The sequence below is a fragment of the Vulpes vulpes genome, chromosome 4 (genome assembly GCF_048418805.1).
Source record: "Vulpes vulpes isolate BD-2025 chromosome 4, VulVul3, whole genome shotgun sequence".
Classification (NCBI taxonomy): domain Eukaryota; kingdom Metazoa; phylum Chordata; class Mammalia; order Carnivora; family Canidae; genus Vulpes; species Vulpes vulpes.
This window is the reverse complement of record NC_132783.1, coordinates 80,908,723-80,930,522: the sequence shown is the minus strand read 5'-3', so window position 1 is coordinate 80,930,522 and position 21,800 is coordinate 80,908,723. Positions and strand designations below refer to the sequence as shown.

The window sequence follows — 21,800 nt, the reverse complement described above, 5'->3', positions numbered from 1 at the left end:
GAACTCTGCTCTAGAGATGGGAATTTGAACACCAGCAAAATCCCTGAAAAGACCTGGAAGCAGTCGTCTGTGGGGAAGGAGATTTGTGAAGAGGAAGTAGTGCCAGGCCGCCTTTTTGTCTTAAGTCTTCTAGAACTAGTTAGCTCAGTAAACACTGTGCACAAGTAACTCTGCTAAAATCCTGGCGAATTGTGCACAGTGGTGCATTGGTGCTCGTCCTTGATGACTGGTGTGTTTTGCTTGCTCTGGGTGTCCCGCACCTCCCAGCTTTGGAGACCCGGTGGTATTTCAGAGATGGGCAGCCAAGTCAGAGAGGCCCGGCTATCTACGGGGTTGCCTCTTGTTCCAGGGTGCCATACCTGGAGGTGCTGGGAATTTGATCTTCTGGAAGGGGTGCAGGCACCAGCCTAAGTTTTCATTTTCACGTTCCAGAAAAATCTCTTTTCTCTCCATCAGCCTCCTGAATGGGAGCCCCATGCCTCACGGGACTTCTGTTCCAAAGCCCTCACACAATCCCACAGGATAGGAGAGCTGGGTTTGGGTCACAGCTCTTCTATTTACACTCTGTGCCTAGGTTCCACAGTGGTAAATGGGGATGAACATAATAATACCTATTTCATGGATTGTCAAATTAGACAAAGTGTGTCAGGTGCATGGATACATATGGTACAGAGGAAGGACCACGTAAGGGTAAGAAGCTATTAATACTTTTTGTTTTTAGGACTGTCTTCTGACCATGGTAAGAAGAGTGAGCATAGCATAGTGTAGACTGTCACAGAAGGATCATGGGCTGTGAAGTTGGGTTACTCTGGGTTCTAATCCCAGCTCTATAGTCGTGAGCATGGGTAGCCAACTTCAAGAAGCTTCTGATCTCCCCATGATAGTCCGCATTCTAGCATGTTCTGAGGCAGACAGCTTAGAAGCATTTGACTACAACTTGCAGCCTCTCCTCTTTGATGGGAGCATTGGCCAAAGAGCCTTTGTCTAGAAAATCATGGATTCACAGAATGTCCAGCCTCATTGAGACACCCCAAATCCCCATAGTTCCAGCCCTCATTTTACAGAAGAGGAGAGACCAGGTCCTGAGACCCCATGGCTGTTAGAACAGGGGCCAGGATGAGAACGGGGATCTCCAGAGCCTCGCCCACTGCTGCTTCCACATCGAGGGTCGCCTGTGCCCCTTCCAGAGCCGGAAACACAAACCAGGCCAGTGAGAAGAATGAAAGACAGTGGCTCTGTTTTGAAATAGCCTGGTCTGAGGGGAAACAAGAGGTGGGCAAGGCAAACCTAAGCCCCCTGCACAGGCCCGGACCAGCCAGCCCTTAGTAAATGTGCGTTACTGTCATTACTGCCACCATTATTGTCCTCAAAGCCAAGTAGCCACAGCTGATGGCAGGCCCTGTGCCAGTGACTTTCGAACACGGCTGCACACCAGAGGTAGAGGGCTTGTTAAAACACAGATGGGTGGGACCTGCTCCCAGAGCTTCTGATTCTACAGGTCTGGGTGGGGCCTGACAATGTGCATTTTTAGCAAGTTCTGGGGTGTTACTGATGCCATGCTGTAGGTCCAGGGTTCCCACTTTGAGAACCACTGTGTGAGCCTGGCCCTTACTACTGAGCATGGTCCTAGGACCTGCCTGGGAGAAATGCAGAATCTCAGGCCCCACCCCAGAAGCCTTGCCTAGCAGGATCCCCAGTCGTCTGTGTGTATGGTGTGGTTTGAGAAGCAATAGTACAGTGCAGAGTTCCCCACTGTGGCTTCAGAGTAGAATCACCCAGAGAGCTTTGGAACCCCCTGATTCCCAAGCTCCAGCTCCCACTAATTAAGTCAGAGTCTCTGGGAGTAAGACTCGACCATCAAGAGTCTGTAAAGCTCCCCAGGTGATTCCAGTGTGGCCAAGTCTGAAAACCACCAGCTAGAGTCCACAGTGGCAGTCAGGAGGCATCTCAGGGACCAGAAGTTCCAGAGAGGATTCCCAGAGAGGAAATGCCAGAAGGACCTGGCATTTGACCGAGATGCAAACCAGAGCAGTAAGGGCCACAGCCGCCTGCCTGAGGTCCCACGGCGGTGACACATCCCAAGCTCCGGATGCCAGATAATTCTTTTACCAGCTCTTTCAATTCTAAGTCTCTTTAGTCTCTAATAGCTCCGTGGCAGCTGCTATTAATAGACCAGTGTCCCCGGGAATCCATCACACCTTGGGAGATTGGTCTGCTCGTTGGAAAACAGTCTCCTGTTGTATTGCAGAGCAGATGTCTGTGCTGAGTGAGTTGTCCATTTTAGGCAGGCAGTGTGCATAGTGATCATTGGCATGCACTGAAGGCCAGCTGTGCCACTTAGTAACCAAGGCCGGTGGCTTCGTGCCTCGGATTCTTCCTCTAACAACGGGGACAGTGATAATAGTACTCATCCATGGAGCTGTGGGGAGGACTAAGGGTTAATGGGACCATGCCAAGATCAGTGACTTGCACACGGGGGAGCCCTTCATAAATGTTAATTATTATTTCATTAACGGGGTGACCTTGGATAAGTCACGTGATCTTGTGCAGTCCAGTCCTTTAACTTCTCTGTGACTCAGATTCCTCCTTTGTTAAGTGAGGCAAGCAGAGAACTGACCTTACGGGGTGGTTGTGAAGAATAGGGGAAATTGTAAGTCTGAGGCCCCAAACACAGTTTCCTGCACACGGCTGGCATCCGTGAATAGTGGCTGCGGCTCTGTGTTGTAGACTGAAAGCCTGAATGACAGTAAGTTCTGGCTGAGGCAGGATCTGAGTTGAGCCAGTCCTGGCTCCCTAGAGGGAGCATCTAAAACCATGGGGCTTCAAGGTTCCTGGGATGTTTTTGTCCAGAGAAAACCTTATAATGTCCCTCATCCTCATTGATGTAAAAGATTGCCATGCCAGGGCAGATATACTATGTGTGATCCAAGAGGGCAGAGTAGCAGTTATCACATAGTTCATGAAAGAAGTCTCTAACAGTTAAAACCATTCTATAGAAGGGAGGGTGAGCTCCCCATCACCAGAGGTACTCGAGAACTTTATGCCCTCTGGTGGAGATATTAAGAGAATTTCGGGTCTGAGATTAGAGGCTACATTACTTAGTATTTCCCAAGTTCGCTTATTGCTAAGAATCACCTGAGAATATTTGTTAAAAACATTCCAGTGGTCATGGCAGACACTGAAGCAGAATTTCAGGGGTAAGGGATCTAGGATTTGCCTCTTCACATGATTCTTACTGGGAAGTTTGGAAAACATGGACCAAATGACCTCCATTCTTCTTCTAACTCTGAGATTCTGTGGGAAAAAAAGGTTATTTGGAAACAAGACATTCTGGGCAGGATCAGGTCACACTCCTGCAGCCTTGGGAGTCCTGCTTCTTGGCCAGGCCACAGAGCCGGTGTGCATGCCAGCGGAGTCCCTAACACTGTCTCCTTTTGGCCTGGAACTGAGTCGGCCAGGGCTGTGCCACCCTCTCTGCCTCCCCCTGTAGGGCCCCGTCACCACCAGGCCCAGCTCTCAGCAGGGACTGAGCAGGGGGCACAATTCTGTGTTTCTCTGAAACACATGAGTTTGACCCAGCCCTCCTGACTCCCCTCAGTACATTTGGTTTACTTCTTGGATTTTGCTTGTTTTGCCCTGGAGCTGCCCACCAGCTACTTTTCATTAGGCATTTACTAGAATTAACAAGATGACCTTTAATGAAAGACCTGTGCATTGTGCATAAAAGCTGCTTTATTAACATAAGGTACTGTCCTAATTAGAATTTTAGGGAGGAGCAGTTTGGCCTTCTTGCAATAATAGTTACAATGATGAGAAATATTTTGCCTTGTGTTTATTACCAAGCCTTCCTGCAGGATTCTCTGTTCTCTGCTGCAGCTCAGGTCTCTGCCTCTGTGGGGGAGGACACTGGGGAAAGGCATCCTGGTGTCCCACTGCTGTCCAGATGCTGTCCAGATGTTGTCTCCTGGTGGTAGTACCCCCGAGCCCCACTTGGGGTCTCTGGGCCTGCATGCACCACCCCGTAGCATGAAATGGTCCCTGCCAGACCCTCCCTTGTGAGGACTTGCTGAGTGAGGGCGGGGCTCTAGGAAATTGTAGCTCCTGGCAGGAATGAAGGTCTCCGGGGCCTTTGCTTGTGCCATGGCCTGCATCTGGGTTTCCCTTCCCTCTCTCCCCCCACTCTAGTATAACCTCTAGTATAGCCTCTCACCCATCAGCATCTAGCCCGAATCAAGGAGGATTAAGTCTCCGGAATTTCCCGGGACTGAGGAGCAGTCCCCCAGGACTTGCAGTGCCAAAATGGGGAACGTTCTGAGCAAACCAGCACAGGTTGGTCACTCTAGTGGGATCTTTGCATTCAGATTCTTTGCCCTTTATCATCTTGCCAATATGACCTTGGACAGTTTACCTATCAATGCAGGCCTCACTTTGTACCTGTGAGGGTAACTCGTGGTTGCTATGGGAATTTAATGAGTTACTGTATAAAAAGTGCCTATTACCATGCCCGGCCCATACCGAATACTCAGTGATGTTAGCTATGTTTGTTTGGTTGAGTTGAGGGAGAACTTTGAGGTCGCCTGGCCTCCATGTGGTTTGTGAATCCTCTGGGTGGTGACTGCTAGATCACCCCCCACAATGTGGCCCTCACCTCCTTGGGTGGGAGCCCTTCCTGTATGGCTGGCTGAATATTCTCTGTACTATCAACTGTTGCATAGAGAATGGGATCCTTTTCTTGAAGACATCCCCTGGCTCCTTGAGGAGGACTCACCTGTCTCCAGTCTGGGGCTTCTCTTACCTGGGTGGGATACCCCCTCCACCAGTGAGACCTGTCTCCTAGCCATAAATAGTGCTCCTGTAAGCCCCAGGGCCCAGCATTGATCTTAGCTCAGTGTAGGAGGCTTTTCTCTACTGTAGACGGGTGTAGCAGGTATAAATGGTGCCCATCCTCTGAATTAGATCTGAGAAGAATTTCCTGAGAACAAAAGGCCTCTTCCCCAGAATCACATACTCTGAACTAGATAGAAAGGCCTAGTAAAAAGGATTTTTTAGCCACGGCCCTGGTTTCCCTTTGAGATGTTCTGCAGACTCCCCTTTCTCTGGCTTGGCCTAGAGACAGGCATCTAGGTACTTCTTAACTCAAGGGGGGAGGATAGTACAATGGTTAGGACCCATGGCTTCCTGAACAGCTTAACCATCTCAATCTTAACTCCCCTACTTTTAGCTGTATGACCTTGGGCAAGTCACTGCATTGCAGTTTCCTTATGTGTACAGAGAGGATAGCTCTTACAACCTAGCACATGTGAAATAGGAAGTGGTATTATTTATGGTTATTATTACCCCCCATCCCACAAGGAATGAATGTGAGCTACATTGTTCCTAGGGCACAGGCTGGGAGAAGATGGGACAGGGCTGAGATCTGTTCCCACATGTCTGGGTACCTGGATCTCCATATTCTTGTTCCAGGGACCTTGGAAAACTATTTTGGAGATCATGGACCTGTCCTCTCAGCAGGGATTGGAGTCCCTGTGCAGTGTTAGTGGCTGGTGATGAGGCCTGGTCGTTTGCCTCACATCCCAGCAGAGGCCTTTACCATCAGTGGCAGCCAGATTGTGCTCGGTGGGAGCTTTGGGCTCTACCCCTCCCACACGCACACCAGGCTCTAAGAGGTCGTTCTGGGGTCAAAAGATAGGTGGAACAGATGGCATTGCTAAGAACAACAAGAACAATCCTAGGGAAGTCACTAGGCACAGTGGGGAACATTGCGTGGCACACAGTAGGGCTATTATGGAGAATGAAGGAGAGCAGCAGGCATGAATACATTCCAAGCCTTCAGCACCCTTCAGATGTTGGGGCGGGGGCGGTGCACGTGCTTCTGTGACTTCGGCCTGTGTTGCTTGAATGGGAGACTGGGAAAGGGGAGAATGTACAGTTGGGATGGTGTGTGGGTGGCCCAGGTGGCTGGACAGAGGTTGTGGGCTGGGAGTGTCTGGGCTGATGTACTCCGGGAAGACGGCTGCTTTGAGGACCCTTGGAAACAACCGGAATGGCTTTATGGCTTTATGTCTCTTCTGCCTCTATTGTGAGCACTTTCTCTCCCCACCATGAGGAGTGCGGGTGCATTGCACGATTGATTCTTGGTGCTTGAGTCCTGAAAGGTCCATCTCCTAGCTTTTGCTCCACCCGAGTACACCAGGGTTTCTTTCTTTTATGGGTCTTTTTTGTTTCTTTGTTTCTCTTATTGACTAAGAGCTGGCTGCCCTCAGGTTATACTTGAATCTGCCAGGTTTATTTTTTCCAATAAAAGCTGTTTTGGGGGATGCCTGGGTGGCTCAGAGGTTGAGCACCTGCCTTTGGCTCGGGTCGTGATCCCAGGATACGGGATCAAGTCCCACATCAGGCTCTCTGTGGGGGTCCTGCTGCTACCTCTGCCTGTCTCTGCCTCTCTTTGTCTCTGTGTCTCTCATGAATAAATAAATAAATCTTAAAAAAAAAAAAAAAAGCTGTTTCTGTGATAAATTAATTTTTCTATTTTATTTTATTTTTTTTAAGATTGTATTTATTTATTCATGAGAGACACACACAGAGAGAGAGAGAGAGAGAGGCAGAGACACAGGCAGAGGGAGAAGCAGACTCCATGCAGGGAGTCCGACGTGGGACTCTATCCCAGGTCTCCAGGACCACACCCTGGGCCAAAGGTGGCGCTAAACCACTGAGCTACCTGGGGTGCCCTAATTTTTCTATTTTAAAAGTAAAGTATCACCATATATGCCTCAGAAATATTTTTGTTTAAATATGCAGTGGTACTTTGCCTATTTTATATAAAATAAACATCAGAACCATAAGTAGTACTAAATTCTCAAATCCTTTGTAATAACTATTCAATGTGCTTATTTTCCTTTTGATCTTCTTTCCCAGGCATATGCACTTTTTTACCTAGTTTTACAGTATTACAGAGTGCATATACTTTTTATTAATTGTGCTTTAAAAAATGCTATAACTTGCATTATTAAACAAGAGAAACAATGGACATAGGTCGATAATACTATTTACGAAGGTCTACCAACACTGGGAGGGGTGGAGAGAAATGCCAGAACTCCAAATAGAAGAACAGCCAGAGATGTGAACAGGATTTGCCACCAGGGAAACAAAAATGGTTGATTACCCATGAATGATAATCCATCTCATTATTGAAAGGCTTGTGGATTAAAAGCAAGGAATGCCATTTCCCCTGATCATATTAGCAAAGATCTTTTTTTTAATGATCCTGTTACTTACTGGGCAAAATGTATGGTAAGTGACATAAATTCTCTGGAAAGCAGTTTGGCAGTACATTTCAGGAACCATGTTTATTTGTTTACTAGTTTTCCCCCTTGTGAACATCTTTATGTTCTTTTCTCGTCTCTCCACTGGTGGTCTTAATTTTTTTATTTGAATTATATTGAGACTGTTAAATAAATAAGGATAGCTCTTTAAAAAGATCTTATTTATGTAAGAGAAAGAGTGAGCATGAGCAGGAGGGGCAGAGGGAGAGGGAGAGAGAATCTCAAGCGGACTCCATACTGAACACAGAACCCAGTGGGGGCTTGATCTCATGACTCTGAGATCACAACCTGAGCGAAACCCAAGAGTCAGAGGCTTAACCAACTGAGCCATCCAGGCACCCCAAAGATAATTTTTTTAAAGTTTTTTAGTTAAGTAATCTTTATACCCAACATGGTCTCAAACTCATGACCCTGTGATGATCAAGAAGAGTTGCGTGCTCCACCAACTAAGTTAGTCAGGCTCCCCTAAAGATAACTTATCATCCTATTTACAGACCCTTTTCACAATCTATAGCCCTATTTTTTTAAACATCCAGGTGTTCTATATGGTTTATATGGTAGGTTTGTTGATCTGTTCTTTGTGATTCTTTTATTGCTCCTAGGTTTAGAAAGTCATCTTCACTTAAGAGGTTGTATAAATATTGAATTCTGTTTACTTCTGATTTTTTTAAAGATTTTATTTATTTGAGAGAGAGAGGGTGAGTGAAAAGAAGAGAGAGAGCACAAGCAGGGGGAGCAGCAGAGGGTGGGGGAGAAGAAGGCTCCCCACTGAGCAAGGAGCCCGACACAGGGCTCGATCCCATGATTCCGGGATCACAACCCAAGCCGATGGCAGGCACTTAACCAACTGAGCCACCCAGGCGCCCCTGCTTCTGATTTTTTTGTTGTTTGATTTCAAAAATATTTCAAGTGTAATTCTCTCTAGAGTTTACTTTCTTTTTTTCCTTTTTTCCTTTTTTTTTTTTTTAAGAGAGGAAAGGGGAGGGGCAGAGGGAAAGGGAGAGAGAGAATCCTGAAGCAGGTTCCCCTGCCCTGCCTGGAGCTGAACGTGGGGCTCTGTCTCAATGACCCTGAGATCATGGCCTGAACTGGAATCAAGAGTTGGACACTTAACTGACTGAGCCACCCAAGTGTCCTGAGTTTACTTTGATTCTTAGGTTAATTAAGAGTCTCTCTTATTTTCCCAGAATTAATTGGCTATTCTGATATCAGTTATTAATCCTTCCCTTCCCCAATTTATTTGTGAGACCTCTTTGGGCATTTATTAAATTATGATATGTTCTTTATCAACTACATTTCCTAGACTGTTTTCTTTCTATAATCTATTTTTCCTGTTGTACTCTGTTTTAATTATTATAGTCTTTTTTTTTTAAGATTTTATTTATTCATTCATGAGAGACACAGAGGGGGCAGGCAGAGACGCGGGCAGAGACGGAGGCAGAGGAGGAGTAGGCTCCATGCAGGGAGCCCCATGTGGAACTCGATCCCAGGACCCCAGGGTCACACCCTGGGCCAAAGGCAGACACTAAACCACTGAGCCACCCAGGGATCCCTAATTATTGTAGTCTTAGAATATTGGTTATCACCCTATCTTCTGCTCTTTTGAGGGAGCCTTGCTTACTTAATCCCCTAGCTGAAATTTAAAACCATTTTAAAAATAGTTTTGGATTTTTTTTAAAGATTTTATTTATTTATTCATAGAGATTTTATTTATTTATTCATAGAGAGAGAAGCAGAGACACAGGCAGAGGGAAAAGCAGGCATCATACAGAGAGCCCGATGTGGGACTTGATCCAGGGTCCCCAGGATCACGCACTGGGCTGCAGGCGGCACTAAACCGCTGCACCACCGGGGCTGCCCAGTTTTGGATTTTAAAGTTAAAAAGAACTTTCTGAATGAAAGTAAGGAATTACATTAAACAATCTATAAACCAATTTCTGAAAAAAATCACTATCATTTTAGTCTTTTGACTTATCATGAATGAGCAGGTTCTATATCTTCACTTACAAATCTATTTTTTTTTTGCATTCCTTAATTCTAAAAATATTTTTGAAATTTAATTTAGTTAACATATAGTGTATTATTAGTTTCAGGGGTAGAGTCTAGTGATTCTCCAGTTGCATATAACACCCAGTGCTCATTACATCACCTAGTTACCCCGTCCCCCCACCTTCACACCTCCAGTGACTCTCAATTTGTTTCCTATGATTAAGAATCTCATAAGGTTTGTCCCTCTCTCTGATTTTGTCTTTTTTTATTTTTCCCTTCCTTCCCCTATGCTCCTCTGTCTTGCTTCTTAAATTCCACACATGAGTGAAATCGTATATTTGTCTTTCTCTGACTTATGTCGCTTAGCATAATACTCTGTACTTCCAAAGACAGCTTTGTGAACTTTTCTATTTAATATTGGTCAGACACAATTTCCATTCTGATTATGTTTTATATTATTGTTGCTGTTTGAAATAGGATCTTTAAAAATTATATATTATTGCTGACATTTGGGAATATTACTGAATTTTGTGTATGCATTTTGATTAGCCACATTGCTGAGACCTTTTTGATTTGCATAGTTTGTCAGATGACTACTTTGGTTTTTCAAGGTTATGCAGGCATTTCATGTGCACTTAATCATCATTCTGTTTCTAGTGTTTACGTTTTCTGTTTCTTTGGCCAGACCCTCCCAGACCATATTCAGGGATACTGGTGATGGAAGGCACCCTTATTTTGCTCTTTGCTTTAAAGGGAAAGCTTCTGATGTTTTCCTTGATGTTGCTTCTACCTTGAATGAGATCTGCCAATTTTACCCAAAGGGACCATTATGATTGACAACCACAACAAAGATTCCTTTCTAGCCCTAGCCCATCTGGCACAAAGCACTAGGAGACTAATTGGAAGCATTTGCTCTTTTCTTTTCTTTTCTTTTCTTTTCTTTTTTCTTTCTTTCTTTCTTTCTTTTTTATTTATTTATTTATTTATTTATTTATTTATTTATTTGACAGAGCAAGGGAGCACAAGCAGGGGAAACAGCAGAGAGAGAGGGAAAGCAGGCTCCTTGCTGAGCAGGGAGCCCGATGTGGGCCTCCATCCCAGGACTCCAGGATCATGACCTAGCCGAAGGCAGATGCTTAACCAACTGAGCCACCCAGCACCCCATGTTTGTTTTTCTAGAATCCCCAGCCTGCCCCAAACTTTGAGCCTACAGGGCTAGCTAGTCCATTTCCAGATCCTTGATCTCCCTTTACTAAAAGACTGACTTCTGGAGTCATTCCTCCGTGGCATGACCTCGTGCTATCTTCTGCTAGCCCTACTGGCTGACAGAACCAGTGCCTGACATGGGACAGTGGCAGGGCTAGAGTCACCTAGCACAGCCCTGGACCAGGGGAAGCAGTAAAGATACTTTTTTTTTCTTAAGATGTATTTACTTATATGAGAAGGGTGGGAGGGAGAGAGAATATGCGTGAGTGGGGAGAGGGGGAGAGGGAGGGAGAGAATCTCAGAATCTCAAGTGGACTCCCCACTGAGCACACAGCCTGATGTAGAGCCCAGCCCCACAACCCCGAGACCATGATCCAAGCTGAAATCAAGAGCCAGATGCTTAATGGACAGAGCCACCCAGGCACCCCAAGACACTTCTTAACAGGTTGCCCTGCACAAGACCTGTGGATCCTCAGTCATCTGTACTAGCCCCACTTGTCCCCTTTCTTTTCTCAGACCTGCTCTGTGAGGTTACCATACCCCTGCCTTGCCCTCTGAGCCTGCTGGAGCTCTGCTGACCCTGTGCTCTGGAGGTGTTCCCAGTCCAGTGGGAAAGCAGACACAAAAAGAGGTTAACACAGTGCTGGATGAAGTCTCATTCGTACTGTATGAGACTCAGAAATCAGAGCGACTAACTACTTAGAGCAGTCAGAGGAGGCTTTTAGAGGAGGTGACATTTGAGCTGGTCTTAGAGCAAGAGTAGGAATTCTATGAGGCAGATGAAGAAGGGCTTCAATTATGATTATTTTGATGGACTTTGCATTATTGTTGCTTTTCAGAATTGGATCTTTAAAAATGATTTATTATTACTGGCATGTAGGAATATTAATTGAATTTTACATAGTTATTTTGGAGCAATCTTTAAAGGCTTAGGGACTTAGGGGAGTCTGGCCTCTTTGGGGAAAAGAAGAGTTTGTAGAGAGATGAGATACTGTTGTTTGATTGGTTAGTGCTCCTGGGGTTCAGGGATTGGAGGGTGACCACCAATAACGGGGATGATCCAGGCAGATTTCCAACAAGGTAGAATGGGAGCTGCTTTGAGGCATAGAGAGAATTTGGGTAGAGTGGGAAGGGAAGGGTAAAGTGGAGTAGACAGAGAGAAACAACATCCCCCCTGTGCACCTGCCAGACACTTTGTTAGCACATTTAGTACTTTTCATATTTAATTTCCATGACAGCTCTGCTCAGGTAGATAATAATACCCCTGTTTTGCAGATAAGGAAACTGAGGCTCAGCGAATTTAAATGTCTTAGAGCAGCTGGAGAGCCTAATTTCTGAGCTTCCAGGCTTTCAGTGCCTCCCTGCTACCATATGTACAGAAAAAAAATTGCTTTATTGGAATAGAATTAACAAGCACCCAGGTGGTTCAGTGGTTGAGCATCTGCCTTTGGCTCAGGTCGTGATCCCAGGGTCCTGGGACTGAGTCCCATATCAGGCTCCCCATGGGGAGCCTGCTTCGTCCTCTGCCTGTGTCTCTGTCTCTCTGTCTCTCTGTCTCTCTATCATGAATAAATAAATAAAACCTTTACAAAATAAAAATAAATAAAATAAAAAAGAAATAGAATTCACATATCATACAGTTCACTCGAAGTGTACAATTCAGTGGTTTTTGTAGATTCCCAGAGTTGTGCAGCTATCATCACAATCAGGTTTTAGAGCCCCACCTGTTAGTTGCCAACCCCCAGCCCCCCTGGCTCTAGGCAACCACTACTCTACTTTCTGTGTCTATACATTTGCCTGGACATTTCATATAAATGATCTCATAAAATATGTGGTCGTTTGTGGGTCACTTCCATCACTGAGCATCTTGTTTTCAAGGTTTATCCACATTGTAGCATGTATTGGTACTTAGCTTCTTTTTATGGCCAAATAACATTCTTTTTTATGAGTGATACCACATTTTGCTTCTCCACTCAGTCTGTGGATAGACATCTGGGTCGTTTGTACTTTGGAGCTATTGTCCTGTGTGATGTGTTTCTGCGTGGACACGTGTTGACAGTTTTCTCTGGTGTATACCTAGGGGTGAAATTGCTGGGTCATGTGGTAACAACAGGCTTAACCATTTGGGAAACTGCCAGACTGTGCTCCGCGGCGGCCTCCCAGCTGCCTCTTGCACAGGCTTGCCTTCAAGTGACAGGGCTGGGAAGGAGGTCAGACCACAAAGTCTGTGAATCGCCTGTTTTCAAAGTCAACTGTTAAAAAGCAGTGTTAAAAAAATTAAATAAATAAATAAATAAATTTTAAAAAGCAGTGTTAAGACGGCTTCACCGTTGAGCCTGGCTGTTGCAGAGGGCGATTACTGCAGGAGCCCCAGGACGCTGCCGTGAGTGCCGGTCAGTCCTGTGCCTGCAGAGCAGCTCCCTCTGCACGTCAGCTCACAGGCCGTGCTACTAGTGAGGTGCTGCACTAAACCCAAAGGTTCAGGGCGCGAGAGAGTGGCAAGTGTGACCCATGGTGATGACGGCTCTCGGGAGAGGGAGGGCAGGGTTTTGAGCCTGGCACAGGGGAGACGGGTGAGAGAGAAAGGGATGGAGAGGAGAGCTGGGTCGGGGGCTGTGTGGTTTGGGGTAAGTCCTTAAGTGACTGTGGCTAACTCTGCTCTCTGTTCTTTGGTTGCAGACCTGGCCGAGTGCAAGCTGGTTTCCTTCCCCATTGGCATCTACAAGGTCTTGCGGAACGTCACCGACCAGATCCACCTCATCACGCTGGCTAACAATGAGCTCAAGTCCCTCACCAGCAAGTTTATGACCACATTTTGTCAGCTCCGAGGTAGGCCCCAACCAGCGCGGGCCGGGAGGGCATGGCCAGTCCTGGTCCTTCAGGCCCCAGCCCAGTCCACACAGTGTCCGCTGGGGCCAGCGTCTGGTTGGCGACACTCAGGAAATCATTCCTGAGGGAGACTTCACGGCTGGACCTGTGTGCTCCCTACAGCCGGGAAGTCTCTAAGTGACGCTCCTACCTCTAGCTGGCTATGAATTAGATCCATCGTGGCAAGGGTGTGGGTCCAGGAGTGATTGTCTTGTTTAGAAGAGAGCAGCAAATCGTGTGGGGTCCTGAGCCCCACAAGTAGTTACCTTTTTTTAAAAAAAGATTTTATTTATTTGTTCATGACAGACAGAGAGAGAGGCAGAGACACAGGCAGAGGGAGAAGCAGACTCCCTGTAGGGAGCCCGATGTGGAACTGGATCCCAGGGCCCCGGGATCATGCCCTGAACCGAAGGCAGATACTCAACCGCTGAGCCACCCAGGCATCCCAAATAGTTACTGCTCAGTAGACGTGAGCAAGCCCCTTTCCTACCCTGCCACCCTAACACTGGTTTCCTGTGCTGCAGGCTTGGTTCAGGAGTGATGGATGTTGGTGTATCCTATACTGGGCACACACACAGCAAGTGGACAAGGGTGCTTGGTAGGGAGATGGGCAGGAGGCCGGAAGGTGGGCATTGTGGATTCTCTTGAAACGGCCCCTCCAGATTGGCAAGCAGGACGCGGTGGCTGCTGCGGTGCCCACTCCCGGCTCCATAGAGCAGCCCCTCTATCCTTCCACGAGAATCCACTGCCGCTCAGTGAGCCATAGGGTGGGAGAATTGGGGAGGGCACAGGGGGCTTGGGGGAGGTGATTCCTGTCTTCTGGAATTCTCTTTGGTAGAGGCATGGAACGGGTCTCCGGGCCTGCTTGGAGAAACCAGTAAATGAAATGCTGATGGAGCAGGAGAGACATGAGCCAGCAGACCTCACTCGGCCGATCTGAGGCCTCCTAGAGGAGGCAAGGGCCTCAGGCAGAGCCCAGAGGGGCGCGGGAGGCATGAATTGACAAACACAGCCCAGGGACAAGAAACAGCTTGTATAGTGCTCAGGCGCAAGCTACAGGCAGGGCCTGCAAAGGCCACCGACTAGCTGCAAGCACAGGGGCCAAGGAGGACGGATTGATCTGTGTAGTTGTTTCTGAGATGAGCTCAGGACTCACTCCGTCTGTGCCTAAACCTCTGGGAGGTGGAGGATCCTGGGCAACACTTGGCTCCTGGAAGCCCCGTGGGCACTTTTGACCGGGTTAACTTTACCCATTCTTCCTTTTCTGGTGGCTGCTGCTCTGCACAGATGAGATGGGGCCTCATGGCCAGCAGGCCCTGTGGACCACAGCTCTCAGCCCTGGCAGAAATTAGAATCATGTGAGGAACTTTTCTACAAACATAGTTACCTTGGCTCTACCCCACGACCGTTGAGTCAGAATGTCTAAGTATGGGCCTGGGCCTTGCACATGTCTTGGAAAGCCTGTTCTATTCATCCTGAAGTGTGGAGGTCGAGGCCATGGCCCAGGGGTTATACATGCAAATACCTAAGAGATTAGCAAGTCAGTGATGAGCGTCTGGGCATGAGAGTGGTGGGGACTGTGGCAAACTAGAACGTGCCACGCTCAGCTTCTGCCAGAGGAGCCCTGAGAGTGTTCTGCTTTATTCGATAGAAACTAGAGGGGGGGTGGGGGTTATGTGGATCTTACCAATTTTTATATAACATGGAACCTAATAAAACACACTTGCACAGTAGATTTAGCCCATGGGCCATCAATCTCCCATAATATATTAGAGCTGTCTCTGTCATGTCCTTTCATGGATGGACAAGGAATGTTGGGGAGAGGAGGCTCGTCAGGCATCTCAGAGCAGCACGCCCACATCGTCCACTGTGCAGGCCAGAGCTGCCTTTCCAGTCCACTCACATCAGCTCAAGGGCCCTCTAGAAATATTTGCTTCCCAGAGAAGGGCAGAAAGATGGAAAATGGATAGTGGGGGGGGGGGGGGTTAGCTCAGACCCCTAGGAAGGGCAGTCAGGTAATGAGCTGCCTTTGGGTAAGCAGAGCGTTCATTTGTGTTCCCTTCATTTAGCTTTCCCTTGAGGACCTGCTGTAATCCAGACCCGTGTTTAGAGGCTGGGGAACAGAGACCAGTAGACCAGGTCTCTCCCTAAAGGAGCCCAGGGTTGCAGAACAGAGTTGTTAACAACCCCAAGTCCCCTGATGCCGGTGTGGACAACATGCTGAGACCGCTGGGAAGAAAGCTTCATGCTCCCTGCAAGTGGCCTGGGCAGCGGGTGGGCACGGAAGCAAAGACTTTCAAAGGACTTGACATTTGGCAGTGCCTTGGGGGATGAAAAAAGAGGCCTTCTCCAAGGGACACAGTGACACATGCTAGAGAAATGTGCCCAGAGCCCCCAGGCATGTGTGCCTTAGCTATGGAAACGTCTTTATCATAATACCCTTCCGGTCAGAAGTCCATTGAAGGATGCAGTTTGAACTCCCTCCGTGCAGCTGGCATCTCCTGACTCCCCCGCACCGGCCTGGATTACAAAAGGAAAGCTGTGCTGTGCGTGGTAATTGGACTTTGCAGATGTGGTGATGGCGGCAGCAGATCCAAGAGCTGGTGACTAGGGGCGGGGAGGCGCTAGTGCTGAGAGCTGCACCTGGCTCCCAAAGAGATGGCTCTGGGCCCCAGCCTTTATTTATGGTTTCTCTTTCAAATAGAAAAACTCTCTCCTTTTATGTGCGAAGGAGAAGCTTAAATAGGCTTTGCTGGCTTGCCAGCTTCTTCTTCTTGCTTCTTGCCGAGGAGGTGGACTGCCTTGATGCTGGGGAGAAAGCCATCTGCCTACTTCCCACATGCCTCATTGTGTCCTGTGGGTGCCCTGGGGACTATCTTCTACTGGGTTTATGGCCCCTGCAGAGTTGGGTCATCTTAAAATTATTCCATCCCCTTATACCCTTCACCTATTTTATAGACAAAAAAACAAAACCTGAGAAAGCCTGTGGCACAAATGGGATCTGTCCATAAGGCAGATGTGTCCCGTGGTGTGGATTTCATTGTCTGACTCTAGCTCTCCTGTCCTCTCTTCTCCTATGTCCCTATCTCCACACTTCCTCCTGATACCAGTCATTGAACCCTTTTTATTGATTGTGTCTTGGGCCTGCCAGGCCCCAGGTGTGTGAGACACACCTGTGGAAGTCAACAAAGACCACGCAGATGAGAAGCAGAGGCTGTTTATTCAGAACTGGCTCTAGCGGAGGAGCCAGCAGCTGTCACAGGCATTTGGCAGAGACTCAAGGCAGGCAGAGGTGGGGGATAAAAGGGAAGCCTGTGCCCCAGATCGGAGGCCTTTGGTGGAGGGGGAGCTTGATGCGGGCCAGCTCCCAGCAGGTATCCTATGGGATTGGTTAGGGTGCATTTTGGCTTTTTCCAGGTGACCCACAGTTGGAAGTTGGAAGAAAAATTAGAGAAACTGTCAGTTGACAATCAAGGCCAGGGGCTGGGGCTGATTGTTACGGGAGCATCATTTGGCTTCCTGGACTGTCAGTGGAGATGGCTGGCCGTCTGAGTCCCTGCAAGCGTGGCCTAGAGCAGACTGGCTTCCTGGCCGGTCCCCACCGCTGATGGGTTGGTTCCCCGGGCAAGGTGCTGCAGGTTGTGGGCCGGAGTTCTGTTTTTATATTTGGCCTGGCCATTGTCTGCATGTCTATCCAGTCACTCACAGCCTGCCTTTCAACTCAATTCAACAGCTCCGCAGGAGCACCTGTTGTGGCCCTGCTGTGGGCACGGACAGATGAGTAATAACCTGAGGGTCCGAATTTGTGGGGCACTTAGCCCTCAAAGCTTCACTCAGAGGGCCTGACATGTGTCATCTCTGTTAACCCTCCTAGTCCTGGCTCTTTAGGGTAGGTAGAACAACAAGGACCTAGACACAGTCCCTGAGGAGTCTCCAGTCTCTCAGGGGAGGCAGGTGTCCAAGCAGACACCCACCTTAACGCACGGGAGGGGCGACACAGCAGTTGTTCGCTCAAAGTCTGGTGGACATGTGGAAGTTGAGTCTGCCCCTGGGTGGGTGCGTGTACGTCAGACATCAGGGTGGAGGCAGGCTTGGTTTCTCCTCTGGCCTCTCTCTCCAGTTGGGGGTGGCCACTTTCTCACAGTGTCCTCGTGTGGCCATCCCATGCACGTGTGTTCCCACAGTCTCTGTAAGTCTTCACTTCATCTTCTTGGGAGGACCCTGGTCAGATTGGATTAGGGCCACCCTGACAGCCTCACTTGAACTTGAGCACCTCTTTAAAGACCTCACCTCCAAACACAGCCACCCCTGTGAGGTTCTGGGGGCTAGGGCTTCAATATAAGAATTTGGGGCATTGGACATCATGCAGCCCAAAATACTGGGGAGTCAGGAACCTCCAGGGAAAACGGCCTAGAAGGGTCAGAAAGGGGGAACTGCCATGGCATCTTTCAGGAAGATGGGAAGTGTGCTTGGGAAATAGACAAAAATAAAAACATTACAAGACTGTTAGAAAGCAGGGGGATATGGTGTGACCTCAGCGACTGGCCCGAGCGAGTGAGCGGTCCTCAGAGAGTCCGCCAGGAGGGAGCCCAGGCAAGTGACCCAAAAGCAGCAGTAGACAAGGCGGAGGTGGGTGTGTCTCCTTCTGCTTCCTGCTTTGCCCCGGACCCACTGGCTTACCTTTTTTTTTTTTAGCTGATGGCACTTTAGCTGATAGATGAAGAGAGAGAGAAAAGGGCATCTGGAGGTGTGCTGGGAAAGCAGGGCAGAACTGAAGCCTTGCAGTGGTCAATTGCGTGCTAGCGTCTTGGTTTTAGTCTAGGATCAGGCATGTCTACTCTGTTGGGTGCACATCCTCTGCTCCCTCTGCACAGCCCACCCCTGGAACAGTGGGGGCCAGGAGGGTCTGTCTCTCCTGAGTCATTCACAGCTGCTGACGATCAAGAGCTCCTACCTGATACCGTGTTAGTGATCAGATTGTGGCCTTTTGCATCAGTTTTTGCCATTGGTCTTCAAGTATGCCTGTCCTCTAGGGAGCCGAGCTCAGTGAGCCAAATGCCAAGCTCTTAGTGACCTCTGTGTGCACGCTTAAGGGCAGTAGGTCAGCCCTCCCTAGCAGAGAATTAAAGGAATCCGAAGTGTTATGGGTTTTAGCATCCTTAGGATGGAATTGCAGAAGTAGAAGCACCAAGGCCAGCATTTTAAGGCGGTTGGTCTCTCCTAGGAGGTCGTCAAGCCCTGACGTCACCCTGAGCCTGGGACCCAGCACGGTGAGGAGCAGCCCGCCTTGTTGTCAGGCTGTACCAGGACCTGCAAGATGGGAGGCTGGGCTGTTTGTTGTGCAAGGTACAGACACCAGTTCTGAGGCGTGCTGCCTTGTGTTTCCCTTGATCCTACTCTAGCCCTCTGGCTGTGGCTGGATGTGGCCAATGGGGATTAGAAAAGAGAGAGAAGAGACGCAGTGAATATACCTCCTTGGCCACCTCCCTATGAGGTCCACCTCGAGGGCTGTGCCCCTCGTCCCGAGGTCACCTCCCTCTAGGCAGCCTCCACACGACTCTCTCATCCCAGGGTTCCTGTGGGTGGTGACAGCTCCCTGCTCTGAACCTAGGGCTCCTACATGATCTCTTGAGGTACCCCCACAGCTCCCTATACCTTTGTAAACAGTTCATTGCAAATAAACCCTCCATGGTTATCCTAATTTGAGTGTGCCATCTGTTTCTGGTTGGCACCCTGACCGCTCTTTGCCACTTGTTAGCTCTGTAAGAATGGGCAGGTTGTTGAGCTGCTCTGTGCCTCAGTTTCCCCCTTGGTGTTGTGAGGTAATAAGGGTGAAGGCTCTACCTCCTAGAGCTCCTTGGAAGATTGACTGAGTTCATCCCTGTACAGCCTGGCTCTGAGATTTAGAAGTGTCCGTCCCCACTCTGCCCTTCTTACCCTCTTCCCATACATTCCTCTAGTCGTTACAAGACTCTAAGGCTTCATTCGAGGTTCCCGTTATATGTTTTGAGTGGGCAATGGATGCACACAGTACAATATTCCAAGGGTCAGAGAGGGACATAGGGAAAAATAAGTCTCCCTCTGATCCCTGTCCCCAGATAGCCATTTCTTCCACCCAGAGGCAGCTACTTCCCAGTCCTAGAGGTAATCCATGCCAATGTGAACCTAAATGTACCTAATGTTGGTCACAGTATATTACAATGGGCCAGCGCTGATAGAGCACTTTGCCAGTATAAAATCATTTAAATCTGTGCAACCCTGTGAGGTCAGTAGTGTTCTCGTCACGTTTCAGATGAGGAACCTGAGGCAGAGAGGGGATCTGGAACTTTCCCAGGGCCCCACAGCGAGAAAGAAGGGGTCAGGACAGCAGGTCCACAGCCAGGCCCCTTTGTAGAGTGTGTGCCCTGCTCTGTAACTTGTCTCTCCCACTGAGCAATATATTTTAGCAAGTGGCACATGTTGGTACAATGAGAGTCACCTTGTTCTTTTCATGAGGCAGACGGTTAGCGGTTTGCTTTAATTACTTCTAGACCCAGTTAGAGTTTTCTCGACCTTTCCTTGTGTCCATGTAGATGTGGCTTTTGGAAACTTCACTCTTGTCTCTTCGCCCCTCTGTCTGCTGTGGACGGCAGCCGTCTTTGTGCTCAGCATGGGCCAAGGGAAGGACACCTATTTGCCTCACCCCAATGACTGGCTGCCCTGTGGGGGGCCCCTTGCAGGCAGCAACATGATTGATTGCTCATTGACGCAGGGTCACGGCCGAGATGCTGGTGGATCCTCAGCGGGCAGGTATTTTTGGAGCTGGCACATTCCCTCGCTGTCTGGCTACATAATTACTGCAGACCGGCCTCATCTGTGCTTTCATGGAATCAGCAGGCTTCCTCTGTCCGCTGAGGTCAAGCCAAGGCCTCTGAGTCAGACCTGGCAGTTGCCCAAGATGAGGTTGATGCGGAAATAATAAGAAGAACTTGGGGAAGGAGAGGTCCATTAAACAGACACCAGAAACCACACTTCAGTAGGGTTAATAAATAAGGGAATGTCATGATGGGCTGTTCTCAGGCTGTGGACAACCGTGGAAGCCGGATGGAACAAGGTCTGCTCCCAGAGCCCCTGTCCATCCTGGGAGCCTAGGTTGTTCAACTGAACTGTGGCATAAGAGAGCAGAAAGAAACACATGGGGCCAGCCCCCACTGACGCAGCCCCCTGGCACCAGAAGACCACAGCCCTCTGTGTCCCAAGAGAGAGGCTGGGGAGGCCTGGGCATTGTTGTGACACCACATGTATAAGAGTGTGCCGTGGCCCCAGGGGTGAGAAGTAGGGCTAGCCGTGGCTGCTGCTGTGGGTTTTTGGAAGCTTAGCACACCAGCCCATCAGGTGGCTTGGCTCTTGCCATACTTCTGTTCTTCCTCTGAAGTGGAGACAACAGAGATAAGCTCAGGCACCCAGGGTGGGGCCACAGAAAGTGTTGGAGCTAGACGGGACTAGGACTTGGACAGGTATGGTGGATTTGATCCCAAGAAACCTGTGCTCTTTGCCCTCCCCTCATGAGGGGGGCCTGAAGGCTGCTGTTCCGTGGTTTGGTTCCCACTCAAAACTTACCAAGTCTATTGTAAACAAGTTGCACTCATTAACTTCACATAAATTCTCTAGGCCCAGATGATTTCACTGGAGAATTCTATCAAACATTTAAACAAAAATTAGCATCTATTTTATATAGATTTTTCCAAAAAAGTGAAGAGCTTGCTTTCCAACCTGTGATATACAGCCAGTAGTGCTTTGATTTCAAATTTAGATAAAGATGATAGGAGAAGAAAACTATAGGCCAATGTCTCTCATAAACTAAGTAAGACAAAAATTGTCAGTGATCAAATACAGCAAAGGATAAAAAGAATTCTACGCCATGACCAAGTGGGATTTACTAATTTTTCCAGATGTGCAAGTTTGGCTCAACATTTGCAAAGCGCTTGAAAAATCGATGTTTTCTATCATATCAAAGGTTAAAGAAGAAGAATCATACGATCCTATCTGTTGACTAGGAATACAAGAGAAGTGCTGTTAATTGGTAAAGAATATCTATAAAAATCGTATAGCTGGGCAGCCCTGGTGGCTCAGCGGTTTAGCGCCACCTTCGGCCCAGTGTGATCCTGGAATCCTGGGATCAAGTCTGACATGGGGCTTCCTGCATGGAGCCTGCTTCTTCCTCTGCCTGTCTCTGCCTCTCTCTCTCTCTCTTTCTCTCTCTCATGAATAAATAAATTAAAAATCTTAAAAAAAAATTCCTATAGCTAACATCAGACTTAATGATGAAATCTTTTCCCTGTAAAGTTGAGAACAAGGTCATGATATCTGCCCTCATCCTGAAAGTCTTAACTATTGCAGCAGGACAAGAAAAAGAAAGGAAGGCATATAGATTGG

General features: G+C 48.2%; 1 protein-coding gene across 2 annotated transcripts in view; it reads left to right on the top strand.

Moving 5' to 3' along the window:
• LRRC20 (leucine rich repeat containing 20) overlaps window positions 1-21,800 on the top strand; it is an 83,769-nt gene that overhangs the window by 23,447 nt on the left and 38,522 nt on the right. For both annotated transcript variants that reach the window (XM_072756223.1, XM_072756224.1), the window contains exon 3: window positions 13,197-13,346. In XM_072756223.1, coding sequence (XP_072612324.1) covers window positions 13,197-13,346 — 150 coding nt within the window. The remainder of the gene's footprint in view (window positions 1-13,196; window positions 13,347-21,800) is intronic.